This window comes from Muscardinus avellanarius (assembly GCF_963383645.1).
Source record: "Muscardinus avellanarius genome assembly, chromosome: 9".
Taxonomy (NCBI): domain Eukaryota; kingdom Metazoa; phylum Chordata; class Mammalia; order Rodentia; family Gliridae; genus Muscardinus; species Muscardinus avellanarius.
The window spans coordinates 45944490-45966265 of record NC_137795.1 but is presented as its reverse complement, the minus strand read 5'-3'; the positions used below and the strand labels follow the sequence as shown (position 1 = coordinate 45966265).

At 50.1% G+C, this 21776-nt stretch overlaps 1 protein-coding gene across 5 annotated transcripts in view; it reads right to left on the bottom strand.

Annotated features, from left to right (window-relative positions):
- ATXN7L1 (ataxin 7 like 1) overlaps nucleotides 1-21776 on the bottom strand; it is a gene marked incomplete at both ends in the record, with an annotated part of 312500 nt that overhangs the window by 32937 nt on the left and 257787 nt on the right. For all 5 annotated transcript variants that reach the window (XM_080701553.1, XM_080701552.1, XM_080701554.1 and 2 more), the window contains 3 exons: nucleotides 835-1085; nucleotides 1952-2034; nucleotides 5158-5441. In XM_080701553.1, the coding sequence (XP_080557679.1) occupies nucleotides 835-1085; nucleotides 1952-2034; nucleotides 5158-5441 (618 nt within the window). The remainder of the gene's footprint in view (nucleotides 1-834; nucleotides 1086-1951; nucleotides 2035-5157; nucleotides 5442-21776) is intronic.

The window sequence follows — 21776 nt, the reverse complement described above, 5'->3', positions numbered from 1 at the left end:
AAATATAAAATAGGTCTGGGAGTATAGCCTGGAGGTAGAAAGCCTCTGGGTTCCACCCCTAGTACCACACAAAACAAAACAAAACAAAAGAAACATAGCCTCTCACTAAGTTGCTGAGGCTGGCCTCAAACCTGTGATCCTCCTGTCTCAGCCTCTCAAGTATTGAGATTACAGGCGTGTACCAACATGCCTGGCTTCCCAAATGGGTTTTAATTCTGTTTTCTGTTCTTTCCTGTCTGTTCAGGACAACCAAATAAAACCCCAAACAGGTGGTTCTGAGGAGCAGCTTTCTTAACATGAGAGAGAAACATAAGAACAAACAGCTTCAACCATACCAACTTCCCCTTCATCACAGAAGAGTTGCAGAAAATAAATCACACAATATTGTGGCAAGCATGCTAGCACGGTCCAGTGGGCTTCTCCGGTGTGGCCACCACTCATCTACCCCAGGCTTCCTCATTCTGCTCCAGGAATCTTCGAGTAGTCTAAAATCCCAGGCAGCTGGCACGTTGCCTAGTGGCTGATGTTTCCACCCTTCAGTTCCTTATTTCCAGCCCGCTCTTGCTCTGTGAGCACACTCACTCAGTGATAAAAGTTCTGCTAGGAACGCTGCTGCGGCGGCGGCGGCGGCTGACCACGAGGTAAAGGAAGGCAGTAACATCTGCCGAACGCCGCGCGAGCCTCTCCCATGCACGCATCTCACTTAAACTTCACTCGCGCCTCGTGAGGTAGAACTATTAGGATTTCCATCGGACACATGACCAGACCACAAACCCAGCGAGGGCAGATCCCAGGCCCACGACTCGAGGCTCCCATCTCCAGGGCAGCACTTACCTGGGAAGTACAGAGTTAGGCAGCCTGGACTTTGCAGGAGATGCAACTTTGGGTTCTGGCCCCGAGCTCCCTGAAGATCCCGGCAGAGAATCCTGTGCCGGCCCCGGGTGGTGGGGAAGTGTCTCCCTGGCAGAAGTCAGGACGTGTTCTTTCACTTCTTTCTCCCGGGACTTGGCTTTGTGCTCGGCCAGGAGGAGGTCAAATTGCTTTTTCCGGCCTGGGACTGCCCTCCGATGGCTTAGCGAGTGTGTCTAAGGAGAAGAGAGGTGAGAAGCACAGCCTCTTTGATCAGCGCATACACCTGCTTCCCTGGGCCCTGCATTTCAGAAATAGCAACCATGGGAATTTAGAGGTGCTTGAAAAGTCAACTTCAATGCAACAGCTCCTGTTCTGCGGCTGGGAAGACGCAGAGACCACACGAACGCAATCATGCCCTACACTGCTGGTGTTAAGAAGCCAAAGCTTCCTCCAGAAAAATGGCCTGGGATGCCGAGCTCGAGCGCTGAACCCAGGAAAAGCCTCTCTGTGGACAGGCAACCGCGAGGGCACGCCAGAGTTAATCCAGGTGCAGGTGGGAGGCCCGCGGCGGCCCCGCCACACAGAGCCACCGAGCGGAGAGGCCCATGGCCTCCAACCCAGGAGCACTAGCAGCTCAGGAGAAACGTGGGGCTCTGAGCTACCCAATGGTGGCGGCCTGGGGTCTGCGGCTCCCCTGGCCACCCCGCGTGGCTGGATCAGGGGCGCAGCATCTCATTCTCCCCTCCAGGGCTGCCTTTCAGAGCGCCGCCGCCGCCACCGCCGCTGCCGTTCCTGCATACATTAAAACGTAGCAGGCTTTAGAACCGCCTGTGAGTGCCTATAAATACAATTTACTGTCTGGCCTCCCAAGTAACAGGGGAAGCCTAGTTTTTTTTTTTTTTTTTTCCTCCTTAAAAAGCCAGCCAGCTTGAGACAGGCACTCTGCTACCATGGACAAGAAGAAAGCATTTCCCTTACAAAGAACAGCTGGAGGTCATGTCGAGGTTCCACACCCTGCCGTGCGCAGAGAGTGGCAGGCAAACATTTCGACAGAGGCCCCAGCTAGAGCAGGAAGTATTTTTTATGGAAAGAGAAATACCTTGCAGGTGAGGGATCTTGTGCAAGGTTTCTTTGTCTCGGGATCCAATACTCCACAGTGTTTATTTGGGTCAAATTCTCTCTCTGGTTTAAGAAACAAACAAAAAATATAAGAAAAAAGGAGACTAAATAGGATTTGGCATTAAGACTACAGTTTAAAAAAAATGCACATTTGCACCAACAAGTGAGACATTGTCAGGCAATCTGTTTTGTTTTTTTTCCAACCGGCTGCTAAAATGCTTCAAGACCTGCTCAGGGGAAAATGGCACTCCCCTCTGAGCCCAGAGCTCCAAGGCCAGTGCAGGGCACAGAGAAAAGGGCGGACAGGGCACCAGAAGGAAAGGGGCTGCACTGCTTGCAACACTTGATTTTACTTGAAACAGTCCCACAGGTCCTTGGCTGCACAGCAGAAAGAGCCACGGGAGACCCAAGGGCCTCATCTTCCAAGAGCACAGACACGGGCCCCACCCATTCCTTCCTGCTAGTCTGACCAGTTAAGAGGAAGATTGTTCCTTGACATGTCAGGGTGACCTGCCTCTCACACTCTTTAAAAGCCTCGGTGGAAGTTTTCCACACACACTCACTGACCAGCGAAATCATTTACCTGATTCGGGAACAGTCTAGCAGTACCCACGTAGGGGTAGGGAGTAGTCTGGGTGTGTGCCTCTGTGTGGCCAAACCTGTGCTGTGCCCCTAGCCCTGGCCCTGCAGTACCACAAGGGAAGAAGACAGGACACGCTGGCCTTGGGGGGGTGGTTGAAGGACAGCTCCGCAGGGCTTTCCCCGATCCTGCCTTCTGCCTGGATAGCTCATGCCTCATGTGGAGGTGACTTCTAAGGAACCTGCGCTTTATATGTCCATTATGGATCCTCTATCCCCTCTAATGCTCTTGGAAAATGTGGGAGCCTGAGGCGATCTTTTAAGGATCCTTTAGGCTTTGGGCAACCTGTGCCATTTCCGGAAGGCACCCAGAAAACACCTAAGTCCTGCAGAGAGGATGCCTGCAGCTCTCTCGGCGTGTGGGGAGACGGGTGGCAGTGCTGCCGACAGGTGTAGCTGTAGGAGTCTGAAGCATCCCTAGGCGCCTTGAATGTCTGCAAACCCAAGTGCATTTACCTGGCCCAAACCTGCCTGCAATCAGTGGAGTAAACTCAGAGCATAATAAATTAATGCGTTCTATTTTCAAAGAAGGTTTTCGGGGTCAGAAGGAGGTTGCTATGATGATGTGGCATGAATGGCCTTTACACAGCCAAAGCTATCAAAAGCCTCCCTCTCCTGTTTTGATTTTGTTTTCCTTTTTTAAAGCTCCATTTGTTAGGCCTGGAGGTGCTGGTATCCCTGGAGCCCTCTGCCCAGCAGGCTGCGAGTGCCCAGGTGCCAGTCCCAGGCTGTCTGCCATGGAGGTCTTTCCCTAGGGCCTGTGCCCAGACCCACACCAGCACCTCATGTTGCCCTAGAATTGAGCAGGCTGTTGGCTGGGGGATGGAGCTGGCTGCCAAATGTGAAAGCAAGGTAGAAATAAGCAAAAGGGCCAATGAAACAAGACAACCAACAAAACACAAAAACAACAAACCACACAAAAAGCCCCAAACGACTTGGGATTGGGGCGCAGGCTGGAAGCCAAGCAGCAAAAAACCCATGGCTTCTGGACACTGCGCCTAGGCCTGTCCCTGCACCCCCAGCTTGCTACCTCCTCTGCAGAGTGGGACTGCACTTTGCATTTGGGAAGAGAATGAGGCCCCACAATGCTTGCAAAGAGCACCCCACTCTACCTCTCTCTTGATGGGAGACGTAGAGAGAGGTGCAGGGCACAAAATCTGTTCTCTTTTGAATGCTTGGGGCTCAGGGTATCTGTAAGACCGTGTGTGTGTGTGTGTGTGTGTGTGTGTGTGTGTGTATGTGTGTGTGGTGTGGGAGTAATGGGGATAGAACCCAGGGGCATTCTACTACACCCCCAGCCCTGTTTTAGTTTTTATTTGGAAATAGAGTTTCACTACATTAATGAGCACCTCACTAAATTGTTGTCTTAGTGAGGCTTAGGCTGTCTTTGAAGCTGCAATCCTCCTGTCTCCCAAGTACTGGGATTACAGGCATGCGCCACCATGCCCAGCCTAAGATTTAATTTTTAAAAGAGTTATAGATGCAAGATAGAAAACCCAGAAACAAAGATAAATATGAAGTAGAAAATACAAATTACCCATACTTCCTTGGTTGCTTAAGAACCGTATACTCAGACCAGAAGAAGGTTTCTTTCTCAAGCCGGGCATGGTGGTGCACACTTGTAATCCCAGTACTTGGGAGGCTGAGACAGGAGGACCATGCAGGTTCAAAGCCAGGCTCAGCAGCTTAGTGAGGCTCTCAGAAACTTAGTGAGACCCTGTTTCCAAATAAAATATAAAATAGGTCTGGGAATGTAGCCCAGAGGTAGGAGGCCCCTGGGTTCCATCCCCAGTACCACACACAACACACACACAAGGGTTTCTTTCTTCAGGGGGGGCTTTCACTTTTATTTTTGCTGGCCACCATTACATAGAGCCCACAGTGTGTGAAGAAATTACAAAGCAAACGTCATCCACGGGGGACCTCTAGTAGAGCAACTATCAACCTCAAAGAGTGGCCATGTGTCTGCTCAGGCAAGCCAAAGTTGGCCAGAGAGTGGCCTCCCAATACCCCTTTTCTGCCAGGCTGGCCCCAGTGCTCCCAACTGGGAATTCCAACCTGCTTATGCGGAAAAGGCAGTTGCAACTCTAATGCAGAATCAAGCTGGAAACCCACAAGGCCAAAGGACAGAGGTCGGGTCTCCCCGGGTCGTGCAATGGCTGATGAGGCTGTCTCAGCAGGCCTCGAGTCCCTGTGAGATATCCCTGTGCACCGCCCAACGTCACAGCAGTGATGCTTCTGTGGAGCCAGAAGGTGTTCAGCCTGTCAGCATGATGTGGCTGCACAGAGCCCCCCGCTATCAAGACCTTGCCTGTGGGTCACTGTTGACTCCAGCTAAGCACTGAACCAAGAGAAGGAATGTTACCCCAGAGAATAAGAGAACCAGTTCCCCTGGCACTTAGGTGGGGGGGCTGTTTGCAGAGAAACTTCGTGTCCCCCTTAAAACAAAACAGAGCTGCTCAGTTAGAAGAACCCCTTTCGGTTACGGATGGGACTCAACGTTAGCGTTATCATGAGCCGGACAACTCTAAAGACACCGACACATACCTGAAAGTCTCCGGTAAGGCTTGTTGCTGCTTTTGGTGCCATTTTGGTGTTTCTTGTCTATGGTGGCTGACAGAATTCCTTTGCCATTTAGGATCTTCTCTGGTGAAGGTGGCACTGACTTGGACATCAAGATGGGCTTAATTAGAGGAGGGGTGGAGACGGCAGAGGAGGAGCTGGAGGAGGAGGTGACCGCAGTAGTGGTTGTAGAGTTCATTTTGACATTGGCACCATCTGCCTTCACTAGGTTAGGAATTTTCTCTAAACTGACTACAGGAACTGGAACGCTGAAGGAAAAAATAAAAAAGAACAAACACACAATTGCCTTCTTTACTACATCTGGTCCGCCGAGGCGCTGCACCCACTTATCATTATCAGAACACTTCCTTATCACTTATTTATACCCCTCGTATAAGCAAGCAGCATGATTCCAGTTTTGATGGGAGAGAGATGTGTGCCGTGGAAAGGACCAACGGGGGCGTGAGGCTGGCGCAGTGCCCGGGGTGGCATCAGCGCTGACTGATTACCTCCCATGCTGGACCGTCCCCATGGATCCTGCGGTCCCCGCCTCAGGCCCCACGTGTGGGTCGTCTCTGACACAGTACGTTGGGCAGAACAAGGCACCCACTGCGAAGCCCAGGAAGAGAAACTGTCTGTCCCCTGCAGACGGTGTGCCGCCACTGAATCAGGCCCCCGCCCCTGCTCGCTAGACTCCCACCCTGGCCGGCCGATCAGGCCTGACATCTGCTTAGCTCCCGCGCGCTGACAGGCTCATACCACGCGGAGGCATGGCTTCAGGCCAGCGTGCCGCACTCCATGCTGTCGGAGGGCTTCTGGATCACTCTCATATCCTGGGGATGGGCTCAAATTGAGTGAGCCGCCATGTACCATTATCCAATATTCCATTTTAGGCAGCTAGTTATGTAAATGGGCAATTCTCCAGGCTGGCAGGTGAGAGGATGCATTTTAAGAAGGCAAGAGCACAAAGGTGTGCATTCATGCTTCAGAACCTGTCACCTTTGCCCCACTTCCCTGCTATTTCTCCTGTGATGGATGTGCATTTGATTTCTGCAGCTCTTTAATGCCGGGAGGACCCTGTGCCTGGGAGGCTGTGGAAGACTCCATCACGGGGTCTTAAAAGATAAGATGAATGAGCTTTGCTTTGGTCCCTGAACCGGATTCCCTTTCCTCCTGGCAGGAGGGTAGAATGCTAACACTTCAGCTCCCCAATCATCTTCAGCTGAGAGTGCAGCCGACTTAGCTATCTGAATGCCAAATGATGGAGAACACGGCTTTTACATGCCTGCAGACAATGCCGGGCACGAGGGAGGCTGGTTTTGGCAGGGAAGGAATCAGTCCTATCTGTCTACATGGTTGGCTAGTTTTCCCTTTCCTAAGAAACATTCACAGATCATTTCTTTGATCAACTCGCTCAGGAGATTATTTTAGCAACCCTTTAGCCTCTGGCCCCCTCTGACTTTGAAACAGGATCACAGATGTTACAGATCCTCGCCAACGAGAAGGGCACACGGCTGTGGAACAGATTGCGGGTGGACATTTCAGACTTTCCCTTTGGAACACGTGCCTTCTTGGCCTGGGGAGAGGTGGTATGGGACTTCAAGTCCTTGGGAACACACACTATCGTTGCCAGTTCTGCTCTGAGTCAGTGTCTGATAGAGGGCTGACCTGCTGCCACTTCATGCTTAGTGGGGATCCTGTAAGCACTCGGGGTGGCTTGCCAAAAAACACCACCGGACACTCGCGGTGAGATGAGCATATGTGGTGATCTGAATGAGTTCCCCAAAGTTCAAGTGTTGGCAACTTATTCCCTAAATTTATATGTTGATGGTATTTGGGAGTGGAGTCTTTCTTTTTTTTAATTTATTTTATTTGTACTACAGATTGAACCCAGGAGCATTCTACTTCAGACCTACAACCCTACCCCTATTTTTTTTTCTCCCAGTACTGGGGATGGAATCCAGAGGCATTCTACCTCCGGGCTACACCCCCAGCCCTATTTTTTTTTTTTTTTTTTTTTTTGGTGGTACTGGGGTTCCTGGAAACCCTTCTATCTCTGGGCTACGCTCCCAGACCTATTTTATATTTTTATTTGGAAACAGGGTCTCTTAAGCCAGCACGGCTGGCCTCGAACCTGCGCGATCCTCCTGTCTCCACTTCCCAAGCGCGGGGATTACAAGCGTGCGCCACCACAGCCGGTCCTATTTTTTTTTTTTATAAATAATTTATTTGGAAACAGGGTTTCACTAAGTTGAGAGCCTCACTAAGTAGCTGAGGCTGGCTTCAACCTGTGCAATCCTCCTGTCTCAGCATCCCATGCTTGGGATTACAAGCGTGCGCTACCATGCCCAGCTCCACCCCTATATTTATCATTTCTTTGGAAACAGGGTCTTGCCAAGTTGCCGAGAGCTTCACTAAGTTGTCACGGTTGGTGGCAAACCTGTGGTTCTCCTGTCTTAGCCTACCATGTACTGCAAGGAGTGTATCATCATGCCCAGCTGAAAGTGGAGCCTGTGGGGTAATGATGAGATCTTGGGGTGGGCCCTGTGATGGGATTAGTGGCTTTGTACTTTGAGGAAGGGACCCGAGCTTCTCCTAGCCCTCATCCTGTGATGTTCTCCACCAGGCTGCCAAACAGAAGGCCTTCACCAGATGCCAGGACCTTGATCTTGGACTTCCTAGCCTCCAGATCATGCAAAACAAAATTTTTTTCTTTATAAATCACACAGTCTGTGGTATTTCTCTTAGAGCAGCTGAAAACAGACTAAGATAGTGCTACATTGCTGATTTTTCCAAATGATAAAAAATGTAAATGTAGGATATTGTTAAATAGAATTTTTTTTTTTGCGGTACTGGGAATGGAACCCAGGGCCATTCTACCTCTGAGAGACACCCCCAGCCCTATTTTTATTCTTTATTTTAAAACAGGGCCTCCCTGAGTTGCAAAGGGCCTCACTAAGTAGCTGAGACTGTCTGAGAACCGTAATCCTCCTGTCTCAGCTTCCCAAATGCTGGGATTATAAGTGTGCACCACCACGCCTGGCTTTCAAATAGAATTCTTTTAGGCTCATTCCTTCACACATGCGTGTGCACACACACATGCTATAAAAGTGAGTTGCAAAGATATGTTTGCACACCAATGTTCATAGCAGGAAATTCTCGCCTGTGAAGGAATGCTAAGGTCAGTAGCTAAGCAAAATGTCAGTGATAAAAAGACACATAGTATATGGTTCCACATATATGAGGTGCCCAGAATAGTCAAATTAATAGAGACAGGAAGGGCAGTGGGCAGTGGTTGCCAGGGTTTGAGGAGAGAGGAGAATGGGTATAGAGTAACAGTTTTATAAGATGAAAAAATTCTGGAGGTTGGTTGTAAAGTAAATGTACTTCATACTACCAAACTCTACATCACAAATGGTTAGGATAGAAGGAGGCAACTCAGAGGTAGAATGCCCCTGGGTTCAATTCCCAGCATCACAAAAACAAAGAAATGGTTAAAATAACTGGGCATGGCGATGCATGCCGGGAATCCCAGTACTTGGAAGGCTAAGACAGGGGGATCAAGTTCAAGTATCGCCTCAGCAACATAGTGAGACTCGCAGAACCTAGTCAGAGCCTGTTTCAAAACAACCTATAGAGACTATTTATTTTCAAAAATATAAAGGGCTGGGAGTGTATTCTGGAGGTAGAGTACCCCTGAGTTCAATCCCCAGTGTACACAAACACACACACACACACACACACACACACACACACACAGACACACACACGGTTGAAGCTGGGCGGTAATCCTCAGCATTTGGGAGACTGAGACACGAGGACCATGGTTCGTGGACAGCCTCAGCTACTTAGTGAGGCCCTCTGCAACTCAGTGAGATCCTGTTTCAAAATAAAGAATACAGAGCCGGGCGTGGTGGCGCACGCTTGTAATCCCCGTGCTTGGGAAGCTGAGACAGGAGGATCTCACAGGTTCAAAGCCAGCCTCAGTTACTTAGTGAGGCTCTCAGAAACTTAGCGAGACCCTGTTTCCAAATAAAATATAAAATAGGTCTGGGAGTGTAGCCCGGAGGTAGAATGCCTCTGGGTTCCAACCCCAGTACCACCAAAAATAAAAGGACTGAGGGTGTAGCTCAGAGGTAGAGGTAGAATGCCACTGGATTCCATTCCAGTAACACACCCACACACAAACACACTAAAAATAAAAATAAACCTGGTCTCCAGTTTCTATGGAAAATGCCCTGACTCCTAACTATATGTCGAGTACTCATGTCCTCAGCAGACAAAGGTGTGATGTCTTAGAATGAGCCAGAGCAACTGTGCCACTTGCACCTCACGTGCTCACAACTCGGTCACCCTGTGAGGCAGCCACACTAGCGCAGGTGTGCCAGGTCTAGACAGCTGGACGTGGACTCATCTCTTGGGTGACAATTCTTCTCGACTGTGTGTAACTGAGCTTGCGCCAGGCCAGCGAGAGTCTGTGACTGTTCTCCTAATTTGGAATTTTTTCCACTACATAACAAGTATGGCCCACTCATTTTCTGTACTGCCAACGCTTCTAGAACTCCAGCTGGACTTTAATCTTAGCGCCCACAGGCAGGATGTAGAATTGGAGGCCATCAGAAACAGAAAAGAAAGACAGATACGCAGTCCTCTGGGACTGAAGAATGGAGAGTGTTGCAGGAAAAATCTGAATCAGAATGTTTTATTTTTATTTTTATTTTTTATTTTTTGTGGTACTGAGGATGGAACCCAGGGGCCTTCTACCTCTGAGCTACACCCCTAGCCCTATTTTTTTATTCTTTATTTTGAAACAGGGTCTCACTGAGTTGCAAAGGGACTAAGTAGCTGAAGCTGTCCGTGAACCATGGTCTTCCTGTCTCAGCCTCCCAAATGCTGGGATTACAAGCGTGCGCCACCATGCCTGGCTAGAATATTTTATTTTTATTTATGACTTTTTGGTAATGGGGATTGCACCCAGGGGCATTCTACCTCTAAACTACACCCCTAGCCCTTTTTTATTTTGAAACAGGCTCTCACTCAATTACTGAGGCTGACCTCAAATCTGTGATTCTCCTATCTTAGCCTCCCAAGTACTGGGATTACGGGTGTTCCCCACTCCCATGCCTAGCTCCTCCCAAGTACTGGGATTACAGGCGTATTACTGGGGATTGAACCCAGAGGCATTCTACCTCCAAGCTATAACCCCAGCAGAGTTTTATTTCTTATTTGGAAACAGAGTCTCATTAGGTTGCTCAGAGCAACCTAATTAACCTAATAAATTGTCGAGGACAGCTTCAAACCTGCAATCCTCTTGTCTCTGCCTCCCAAGTCCTGGGATTACAAGTGCATGCCACTGTGCCCGGCCTGGCTTTGACCTTCTCCACGCTGAGCAGAACTCTGGGCTGTCCCTGATACTTTTTCCTTTGGTGTACGCACTCCGTCAGAAGCTCTAGCCTTCCCCCTGCCTTTGGCCTGGGCTGAAAAGAGGAAGTAAGAGAAGACAGGGAACTGCCCAGTGTGGGGACGCATACTTGTAATCTCAGTTCTTGGGAGGCTGAGACAGGAGGATCACAAGTTTGTGGCCAACCTTAGCAACTTGGTGAGACACTCTAAAACTTAGTGAGAACCTGTTTCCAAATAAAAAATAGGGCTGCAGGTGTGGCTCAGAGGTAAAATGCCTTTGGGTTCAATTCCCAGCATCACAGAGAGAGAGAGAGAGAGAGAGAGAGAGAGAGAGAGAGAGAGAGAGAGAGAGATTGAGAGAGAGAGAGAGAGAGAGAGAGAGATAGAGAGATTGAGAGAGAGAGAGAGAGAGAGGAGAGGAGCAGGTAGCTCTCATGATAGGGAAGGATCAAACACTCCTGGAAGAAGTGTGTGTGAGTGCACACATGTACAATGAACCCATCCCTATTTGGCCTTGCCATCCCCAGCCGCCAATAGCCATCACAGCCATCCACCTATCTGAACAGCCAGGCCCTTTTCCTCTTTTCTTCACTATTATAATTGACAGCACCAAGATTCTAAACTGATGCCCAAAGGAGGAAATGAACACAAGATGGTGCCACACAATATGGAAAAGTAGTCCCAGAGAGTCAGTCTTCCTGTGTGTGTGTGTGTGTGTGTGTGTGTGTGTGTGTGTGTGTGTGTGTGTAGGAAGGGGGGGTGGCACAATAGAGATTGAGCTCAGGAGTGTACTACCTCTAAACTACACCCCCCACCCTATTTTATTTTGAAACAGGGTCTAAGTTGCTAAGGGTGGCCGAAAACCTGTGATTCTCCTGTCTCAGCTTCCCAAGTACTGATATTACAAGTGTGCACCACCATGCTGAGCAGTTCTGTCTTTCTGTGTTTCAAAATAAAGAGTTTAAAATAGGGCTGGGGAGCCGGGCGTGGTGGTGCACGCTTGTAATCCCCGCTCTTGGGAGACGGAGACAGGAGAGGATCGCACAGGTTCGAAGCCAGCCTTGCTGGCTTAAGAAAGCCTGTTTCCAAATAAAAAATATACAAATAGGTCTGGGAGTGTAGCCCGGAGAAAGACGGGTTCCGCCCCCCGTACCACCAAAAAAAAAAAAAAAAAAAAAAAATAGGGCTGGGGGTATAGGTGTAGCTCGGAGGTAGAATGCCCCTGGGTTCCACCCTCAGAATCACTAAAAAAAAAAAAAAAAAAATCTAGCCAATATAAGAATCCATTAAGAGCCCCACACAGCTCCCTGCACGTGTCTGTATACCAGGGTGGGTAGCGTGGCCATAGGAAGCCTTCTGTTAGGGTTTGATCTGAAATGTCCCCCACAGGCTCACGTGCTGAAGGACTGGTTCCCCAAGCTGCAATGTTCAGAGGGGCTTTGCGGCAGTGACAGGACTCTGATTGGTGGATTCATAGCTGAATAGGCAACTGGTGGCGGGAGCTAGTTGAAGAGAGGGTCCCTGAGGGCTTGCACTTGGGGATGATCTTGCCCCAGGCCCCTTCCTCTCCATCTTTGCTTCTTGCCTTCTAAGAGGTGATCGGCTTTGTTCCACCACGCCCTTCTGCCAAGATGCTCTGCCGCATCTCCTGCCCAGAAACAGTGGAACCAGCTGGCTGTGGACCGAGACCTCGGAAACAAATCTTTCCTCCTGAGCTGAATCTTGGCTGTGGACCGAGACCTCTGAGCCAAGTCTTTCCTCCTCTGAAGTGATTTTCTCAGGTACTCTGTCACCGCAACAGAAGGCCGACTAACATCCCATCTGGGAATCGACTTCTGCTTGCTCCTACGGCCCCTTTCCTTCTTCCCCTCTCTTCCTCTGCCATCACGTTCCTCCCCAGTTAGTGAGTATCCCAGCCTAGGGCAGGTAAGGGTTCCTTCCAGATGGCCATGGACCCTGAATGACAGGCATATATATTTTTTTCCATTTGAAGAGAAGCCAAAGATTCTGACCTCTGCTTTCACAGTACAGACATCTCCCATCTTTTCAGCACTGAATCACAGTCACTCAAACATCTCCGTGGGTGGCAAGATGGGACAGGCGGTTAGTTGACAACACTCAGAAGATTGAGTAAGCACTGTATGATGCTGTTTGTGCAGGTGAAAACAAGCCTGAGTTACTGCGAAGTTAGTCAAAGCCCCCAAAGTCCTTCCCCTTCACTCTTCAGGAATGCACTCACAGACTGCCTCGGGGCTCAGGGGTTTGTCACATTTATCAGCTCACTACTGTCCTTTCTTGAGGATCGGCAAGTGTGTGAAAAGGAAGGCAAGTGTGTGAAAAGGAAAGACGAGTCCCTGCTCTGCCCGACCGCTTCCATAATGCACATTTTGCTAGCTGGGTGTGTGAACTCTTTTGAGAGCCCAGGCCGCAGCTCCTCCCCCGGCCGTGTCTAATACACAGGAACACTTATCTCATTATCTCTGCACCCCCACCTGGGTCCTGGGAGGGACCGCCATGCCCAGAAGGGCCCCTCCCCCTCCTGCACTGGGGGGGGGCCTCTACCTTCTGTCTTTTGTACTGCTTTGCCTGCCCATGTCTTTTTTTGTGTGCTTTGCCTGTCTGAATTTATCTTTCTAGACCAAGGCAGGTCCTCTGACTTTAAGAAAAATGGTTCTCTTGGCATCAAGTAGATTCCCTTTCTGGCCAGTGATGTCTGCAAAAGAGCAGAGGTGGAGAATCATGATGGTGTCACTGCGAGAGCCACCAACGTGCCTCGGGGCCAGCTGCTCCTGCCAGCTACGCTTTCCTGGTGATCATGATGTATTCTTCTATCAGCAACAGATATGCCTTAAGAGAATGGTTCACAAAGTCTTTAGGTTTGCAGAAATTATTGCCAGCCTCTCTCCACTTACCAGAGCCGGGTAAAGATGGATTTGACAGGCAGGAGTGTGAGGACATATGGTATTTGTGCTGTGGGTTATGTGTCTGATAAGAGTTCTCAGCTGTCTGATTTCTTCCACTACTTTTTTCGACAAAGGCCCATGAGCCTGTGCTACTGGCCTGGCAGGATTTTGAGAATCGTGATTTATTGGCAGGCCCTTGGGAGGCCCGTCTTACCACCTCTTGCCTTTCCCAGCAGTGATAACATTAAGTCACCACAAATGAAAAGGAATCTATCCCCTTTTGAAAAATGCTCTTGGAGAAGGAATTCTATTGGCTCCCTTGGCTGCATTTTGGGGGCTGCTACTAGGAAATTATTTATATTAAATCTAAGTTCTTTAAGTTAAAGAAATGCTGGGCGTGGTGGCACATGCTTGAAATCCCAGCATTCGGGAGGCTGAGACCGGAGGATCGCAGTTCGCGGACAGCCTCAGCTACTTAGTGAGGCCCTCTGCAACTCAGTGAGACTGACCCGGTTTCAAAATAAAGAATAAAAAATAGGGCTCAGAGGTCGAATGCCCCTGGGTTCCATCCCCAGACCCGAAAAAAAAGAAAAAGAAAAAGAAATACTTGGGGTATTCTGGAAGGCTGAGAGTTGGGCAATCACTTAAGAATCAGTGTAAATAACAAAGCCATGAGCCAGGCGTGGTGGCACACACTTGTAATCCCAGCATTCAGGAGACTGAGACTGGAGAATCATGGTTCACACACAGCCTCAGCTACTTACTGAGGCCCTTCGCAACTGAGTGAGACCCTGTTTCAAAATAAAGAATAAAAAATAGGGCAGGGGATGTAGCTAGAGGTCAAATGACCCTGGGTTCCATTCCTAGACCTTCAATAAACAAACAAACAAACAAAACCCCAAAGCCATGGAATCCTTCCCTGGTATGATAGCTATGGCAGGCACCACATAAATCCTGACAGATGAACAAATATGTGTGTGTGTGTTTTTAATTTTTATTTTTTGGTATCTGGAAAAATACTAGGAAAACTTTCAGAAAGCCAATTTGTAAATACCTTTAGCAAACAGAAAAGAGGGCATTCAACCATGGGGTCTGTAAATAAAAAAAAAATCTACCAGGCTAATCTACTATTATTCTGTAGCTGAGCATCAGGCTGGTCAATGAGAGAGGGGAGTACCGTGTATAATCTCTCCTGGCCTCTGCACGGTTTTGGACTCTCTCCCACATAACACGCCCTTGGTAAACTGGGGAAATGTGGTCAGACCACACAGCTGTTGAGGATGAGTGATCCTGGTAGCACAGGCAAAAGAAAAAAAAAATCTGGTTGGCAGGATGTCTTCTTTCAGCCCAGAGTGGACCAAGGGGTGGGCGGCTCAACAGGTACCCACTGTCAGCCGAGAAGGGTAATGCGTCTTTCACTTGGGAGGTGAAAAGGTGATAGCTGCTGAGCAGAGTGATGTGGGTGTTTCCCATTAGATAAGTTGGGTGTGTGTATAGTGTGTGTATATGTGTTTGTGTGTGTGTGTGTGTGTGTGTGTGTGTGTGTGTGTAGTGGACAAGCTGACTCTGCTAGGAAAATGGTCTGAAACAAATAAAATAAAAATCCACAGCCGGGCGTGGTGGCGCACGCTTGTAATCCCAGCATCCGAGAGGCCGAGACCGGAGGATGGCGGTTGGCGAACAGCTTCAGCTACTTAGTGAGGCCCTCTGCAACTCAGTGAGACCCTGTTTCAAAATAAAGAATAAAAAATAGGTCAGGGGCTGTAGCCCGGAGGTCGAATGCCCCTGGGTTCCATCCCCAGACCCGAAAAAAAAAAAAAAAATCCAGGAGGACAAGCAGAGGTGAATTGAGGGTCCATGCCTCATCAGTGTCTGGCAAGTTCACTGAATGTGGAGGGTAAGCAAAAGAGTTTAGGCTAAGGGTTAGGAATACAGGCTCTGAGATCAGGCAAACCTACCTGGGAATCCTGCCTTTCCTAGCTGGATGCACCATGGTGGGATAGAATCTGGCTTCCTGGCCCCAGCAAGCCCATAATGACTTCTGTGAGAAGGAAAAACAGGGATAGTGGCCTGGCAGGTGGGAGTGCACTGATTTCAGTTCTTCCCTTCTCCTCAGTGGGGCAGCCTGGATCACGGCACAAAGCCTGCCTGTCTTATCGCCCTCCCTCCTCTGTGGCTTAGTTTCCTTATCCTCAATTTCTTTTCTTTTCTTTTTTCTTTTTTTGTGGTACTGGGGATGGAACCCAGGGGCTTTCTACCTCCAGGCTACACTCCCAGACCTATTATCTATCTATCTATCTATCTATCTATCTATCTATCTATCTATCTATATTGTTGTTGTTGTTGTTGTTGTTTGGAAACAGGGTCTCACTAAGTTACTGAGAGCCTCACTAAGTAGCTGAGGCTGGTTTTGAACCCGTGCCATCCTCCTGTCTCTGCTATAATAAATTATAGCAAAACAAAAAGGGGAGAGAGGACCCCACCATCCACTCTCCCCACTGACTCTGAGGTACATATCTCGGGTTTCACCGTCAGAAAGCTTTTGCCTTTTTTGGGTCCCACAGTGGAGGACGAGATGGGAAGAGGCGGCGGCAGCAGATGGGCAGGTAAGCTCTGCACTCACCCAGAGAACAGGAGCAGGGAGAAAGTCTTTGCAGACTTGGCGAGCCCTTGCCAGCACTCTTCAGCCTGGCTTCACAGGTCCACCTGCTTCTCAGTCCCTGGGCACTGCCACACCTGGATGAGTGGGCAAGATCTCCAGGCTCTTCTCATACCAAAAAATGTCTCCTGAAGCCCTGTGCCATGCAGGCCACGGGGGCGCTGCCACACCAGGACATCTTCCAGGGAGTAACTATATATGCCCCCAGGCTGCTCAGGAGGAAGCAGGAGGCCCAGCAGCTGTCTCTTGGCCAGTCTTAGTCTCTCCTGGGCTTCCCAGGGAACAGGACTCCAATTCACTAGGAGAGCAAGGGGTACCAAAGGTCCTGAAAGTCTCTGGAGCCCTAGTGCCCTAGGAGTATAGAAAAAATGGCAACCTAGAGAAGAGGCGAAGGCAAAGAAGGAAGAAGAGTCCTGCACAGGAGGGCACACGATGTTGCATAGGCCGCCTCTGGAGCCCACTGTGCCTGCAGTAGTGTGGCCTCAGGCTGTGAGTTCAGAAGAGTTGGAGGGAGAGCTTTATTTTATTTTATCTTTTGTGGTACTGGGGGGTGGAACCCAGGGGCTTTCTACCTTTGGGGTACACCCTCAGCCCTATTTCATAACTTATTTGGAAACAGGGTCTCACTAAGTTGCTGAGAGCCTCACTAAGGAGCTGAGGCTGGCTTCGAACCTGTGATCCTCCTGTCTCAGCCTCCCAAGTCCTGCGATTACAAGCGTGCGCCCCCACGCCCGGCGAGGGAGAGCTTTAGGCCAAGCCAACACTACTGCTCAGTGTTCTTCAAAACCGATCACTGGAGGTTGCACAATTCAAACGAATGAGCCCTGAGATTCATATCAGTGCAGAAATGGTATCAGAGCCTTCAAGGGCAGGATCTAAGATGTTCCAGAGCAGAGGGCAAGTGGATTCTGGAGGCTGGTGCAGAGTGGGACAGAGCCCCAGGCGCCCTGGTTCCCAGCATTGGCTCAGGACAGGCTACGCTTTGGAGCTGGGAGTGGGAGCGCTCCCCTCTGCAGCCACCAGAGGTCATCGGCTCCCACATTTGAGCTGCAACCTGCCTGGTCTGCAGGGCCGGCCACTGGCCTTCCAGGGCATTGTAGTACAGTCTCCCTCCAGCCCCAGAGCCAACACTGTCAGGGAGAGACAAGGACTGTGTACAGAACATGCCCATCCCCCTGCCAGGGAGGGCCGGGGAGCTCCCACCCCCAGCCTCTGGCCTTCAAGAAGTTCTTAACAGCCTGTTGGGAACGAGAAAATGGCAATGTCTCTGGCTATGGGCAGTGTCCCCGACACTTGCTCCCGCCTCCTTCAGGGAGGAACAGCTGCAGGGAGCATTCTCCCTCCCTGTGTCACTCACGGCTCACTCACTCTTTTTTTTTCCTTTTCGGTGGAATCTACTCCCGAGCAGGCAACCCTGCGCCAGACCACCTCTATCCAGAAAACAAAGCACATTAAACAAAACAAAATCTCAAGAGTTTAGTTTTTAGAGTGACCTACAGCAAGCTCAGAATTTTTTTTGGTAGTGGTAATGAAGATGGAACCAAGGGGTATTCTACCACTGAGCTACACCCCCAGTCCATTTTGAGACAGGGTCTGGCTAAGTCGCCCAGGCTAGCCTTGAACGTGGAATTCTCCTACCTCGGCCTCCTGAGCCGCTAGGCTTAAGAGGTATGCGCCACCACGCCAGCCTTCAGAAAATCATACACTAAATACCTAAATACATTTCGTAGTTGGGGGGGGGGGGACAAAGCCGGGCGTGGTAGCCCATACCTGTAATCCTGAGACAGAATTATAGGTTCAAGGACAGCTTCAGCAAGTAGTGAGACATATCAATCGATCTAACGAGACCTGTTTCAAAGTAAAAATAAAATCGGACGGGGGTGTGTGGCTTGGGGATAGAATGGCTCTGGGTTCAATACACACACACACACACACACACACACACACACACACACACACAGAGTTCATGACGTCACCATTCATTTGGAGACCTTGGCTCTTCTCTGACAGTCACTCACAAGTCAGTGTGACCAAAGCCTACTTTTTTTGTATGTGGTACTGGGGGTTGAAGCCAGGGGCATATTATCTCTGGAGCTATACCCCTAGGCCTGTTTTTTTAAAAGAAAAAAAAATTTTGTTGTTGTTTTGAAACAGGGTGTTGCCAGTTTGCTAAGAGAGTCTTGCTATGTTGTTGAGTCCTGCTATGGTTTCAAACCTGAGATCCTCCTGTCCCAGCCACCTTCTCCTACAGCCCGGCTGGACTTCTCATGGCTCTGGGACACCCAGTGGTCTGCCCGGCTCCGTGCCTTTATGCGGGCTGGGCTCTCCTCTCTTGTGAACATCCCCTGTGCCCATTCCCAGGGAGGCGCTGCCTTCTCTCAGTGCTCACTGCTCCTGCCCAGGTGTTTTCGCTGCACTTCTCTGTCCAGAGGCAAGGTTTCATTTCTACAGCTGTGGTCCAGACCAGACTGAGCGCTATCCGAGGACAGGAACCTTGTGCTAATGTATCTGTCACTCTGGAATTACCCCAGCAGCATATACAATGTCTAGCATTCAGGAAGGACTCAGAAAACATTTGAGGAATGCATTAATGTTCTTGGCAAAGGTTAAATTGTGGAACATAACAAAAAACGAACTGGTCTCCACCAATGCTTGGTAAGAACAAATGTTTCAGGGAGCACCAGCCTACAGCTGTTTCTGTTGCTGGTGGGAGACTGAGTACGGCAAAGGTGAGATGATTTCAGCACGTGCTGAGCACCTACTGTGTGCTGGGCAGTGGGCCATGCATTCCCATGCAGCACCACGTCTAATCTTCACCCCCAATGATACAGATGAGGAACCAGAGGCACAGAAAGGTCCTCCAGGCCATTCAGCAAAACGAAGCGCAGACATGGGGCTTGACCTCAGGGCACCCTAAGAGTGGAGCTCTTGATGCAAGCACTGGAGCCAGAGACCAGGGACAGAGTCCCAGCTCTGCCCTGCCCACTGTAGAGAATCTCAGGTCTGTCACTTCATCTCTTTGGGCCTCTGTATTCTCATCTGTGCTCTAAGTCTGAGGCTATGAGCCTGTAATCCCAGTAACTGAGAGAGGCTGAGACAGGAGGATCGCAGGTTTGAGGCCAGCTCGGGGTAATACTGCAAGACTGTGTTTTGGCTGGGGGTCTAGCTCAGAGGTAAAATACCCCTGGGTTCAGTCCCCAGGCTCACTCGCTCGCCCCCTCCTCTGCGAAGGTATTATAATGCACTGTGCCATCATGAGAGACAGTTACCAGTCCTCGTGACTCATCTACCCTCTCTCCTCACGCCACTTTTCCACTTTTTTTTTTAAATTAAAGGTATGCTTTTATTTATTTACTTATGGTGTTGGGGATTGAACCCAAGGCCTTATGTATGCTAGGCAAATGCTTTACCACTGAGCTACATCCCCAGCCCACGTTTCCACTTTCCGGGCTGTCTTTGTCTTCTTTCTTCCCTCCCCAGTCCCCATTCTCCTTTTCTGAGCACTTCTGTGACTTAACACAGTCACTAGGGTTCCTCCCAAGGAGCTGTCCATTGTCCTTATATTTGCTCATCTAGAACCCAGTGTGCAGAAAGCACTTAACATGCAAATTCCTGGCGCCTCCCTGTCCAGAAAGGGACCTGATTCCCCCCAGCCATGCTTGAATATTCTGGCCCAGCTACCTTCCACCCTCTCTTCCTCACCTGCCCTTTCTCCCTCTCCCCTCTGCCGGTCATCACAAAGGGGTTAGATTTCTATTAGTCAGACGGCCGGGCCCCTGACAGTTCTGAGCGGAGCAGGGTGGTATACAGGGGATGCTGAGGAGGGCAGGGCAAAGGGCAAGGAGGCCAGGCAGAGGTGCTGCTGGAGGCTGGAGGCAGTCAGAGGCTGGGCCTGTTGGGAGGGTTGTAGCACTTGGGGTTGCTAGAATTTTGCAGCCCAAGTGGAACCCCTGGGATGACTCTGTCTTCTGGGAGCCATCCATCCGGAGCTGTGGTCCTGCCCCCAGATCATGCCAGCACCAGGCAAGAAGAGATAAGCCGCCCAGTCTCTCCCACAGGCGTCTGGCCAGGGCCTCTCAGTTATCATTTCCCTCTCCATAAAGTGCTGGGAAGACTTCCAGAGTACAGGACTCCCCAGCCCCCTAGCATTTCTAAGCATTTTGAGAGGAGCCCTGCCCACCTGGGGAAAGGAGCCCTCCCCTACCATGCTGTAGGGCATGTACAGGGAGGCCAGGAGCCCGCTGATTTTTCTTTTGCTTTGGCTCATTTTCCTTCTGGAGCAGCAGGCTCATCTCCTGCATTTTTAATAGCTGAGCATATTTAGCATTCAACACACACGTGCGGGTTGATAAGGCCCAAAGAGAAGGCAACAAGCCATCCAGGGAAGGAAAGCCTCCTCCCACCCGCTCCCTGCCTCCTGCCCACATCAGCATCAGCTCACCATGCTGGACCAGGGTGGGAGGCAAGAGCAGCTGGCAATGTCAGACTGGCTGACTTGGTCGCTGTGCCAGGGCCTGCTCGCTAGCTGAGCGGGGACTGAGAAGCGAAGGCAGAAATGCTCAGCAGAGCCAGCCAGCCAGCCAGCCAGCCAGAATTCCTTTTCTATTTTCCTTCCTTCCTCTTTTTGAGACCAGGATTTGCTACTTCTCAGGCTGGCCTCATACTTCTGGGCTCAACCGATCCTCCTGCCTCAACCTCCTGAGCTGCACCCGCTCTGTAATTCCCTCTTGACATTTCAGCTGGGGACCAAGTCAACCTGTCCACCTCCCCCTGTTATTATGCAAGGATGCTGGCCAGGTCCTCTGGCCTCCGGCTTCCTGGGGGATGAAGGAGTACAGAGGGGCCCTGAGAGGCGGGCAGGGGGCTGCCTGAAAGGCTGGGCAACCAGTGTTGCCAGGCAGTTCACAGGGAAGAAATCTGGTAATACAGAGACAACCTCTCTATTTTCCCCCTTTCTTCTCCTGCAGTTATTTTTTTTAACCTACCCAGCCACAGAAGGGAGAAAACAACAAAACCACACGCGATTTAATCTGTGCAGGAGGTCGCCCTGACCTCAGGAGTGGTGTTTTTACTGTTGTTCGTGTGAACTGAGCTATGTGGGAAGGTGGCTCACCCTGCTGGCGGGTGAGGGCCCCGGGCCTCAGGCAGGAGGAAGCTTATCTGGAGCGGAGCAATGGGAAGGAGCTTGGTGGGGGATTCTCTGCTTGGCCTAACTACATCTTCCATAGACCCAGCGGGAAGGGAGTGAGAGTTCAAGAAAACCAGGAGCCCAATTAGCACATTTCCCGATCCAAGAGCCAGAGGGATCTATCCACCCCCCAACCAGGTCAGCTCTGCTGAGACTGCAGCCACTTGCTACTGAGCACGTAAAATGTGACTGCTGTGGCAGCCGAGGAATGGAATTCCAGCTTTCATTTAATTTAAATTTATTACAATTTTAAAACAAATATTTAAGCCGGGCGCGGTGGTGTACGCTTGTAATCCACGTGCTTGGGAGGTGGAGACAGGATGATTGCGTAGCTTTGACCCTGTTTTTTAAAAAAAAAAAAAGTATAAAAAATAAAAAAGTATAAAAAATAGGTCTGGGAGTGTAGCCCGGAGGTAGAAGGGCTTCCAGGAACCCCAGTACCACCAAAATA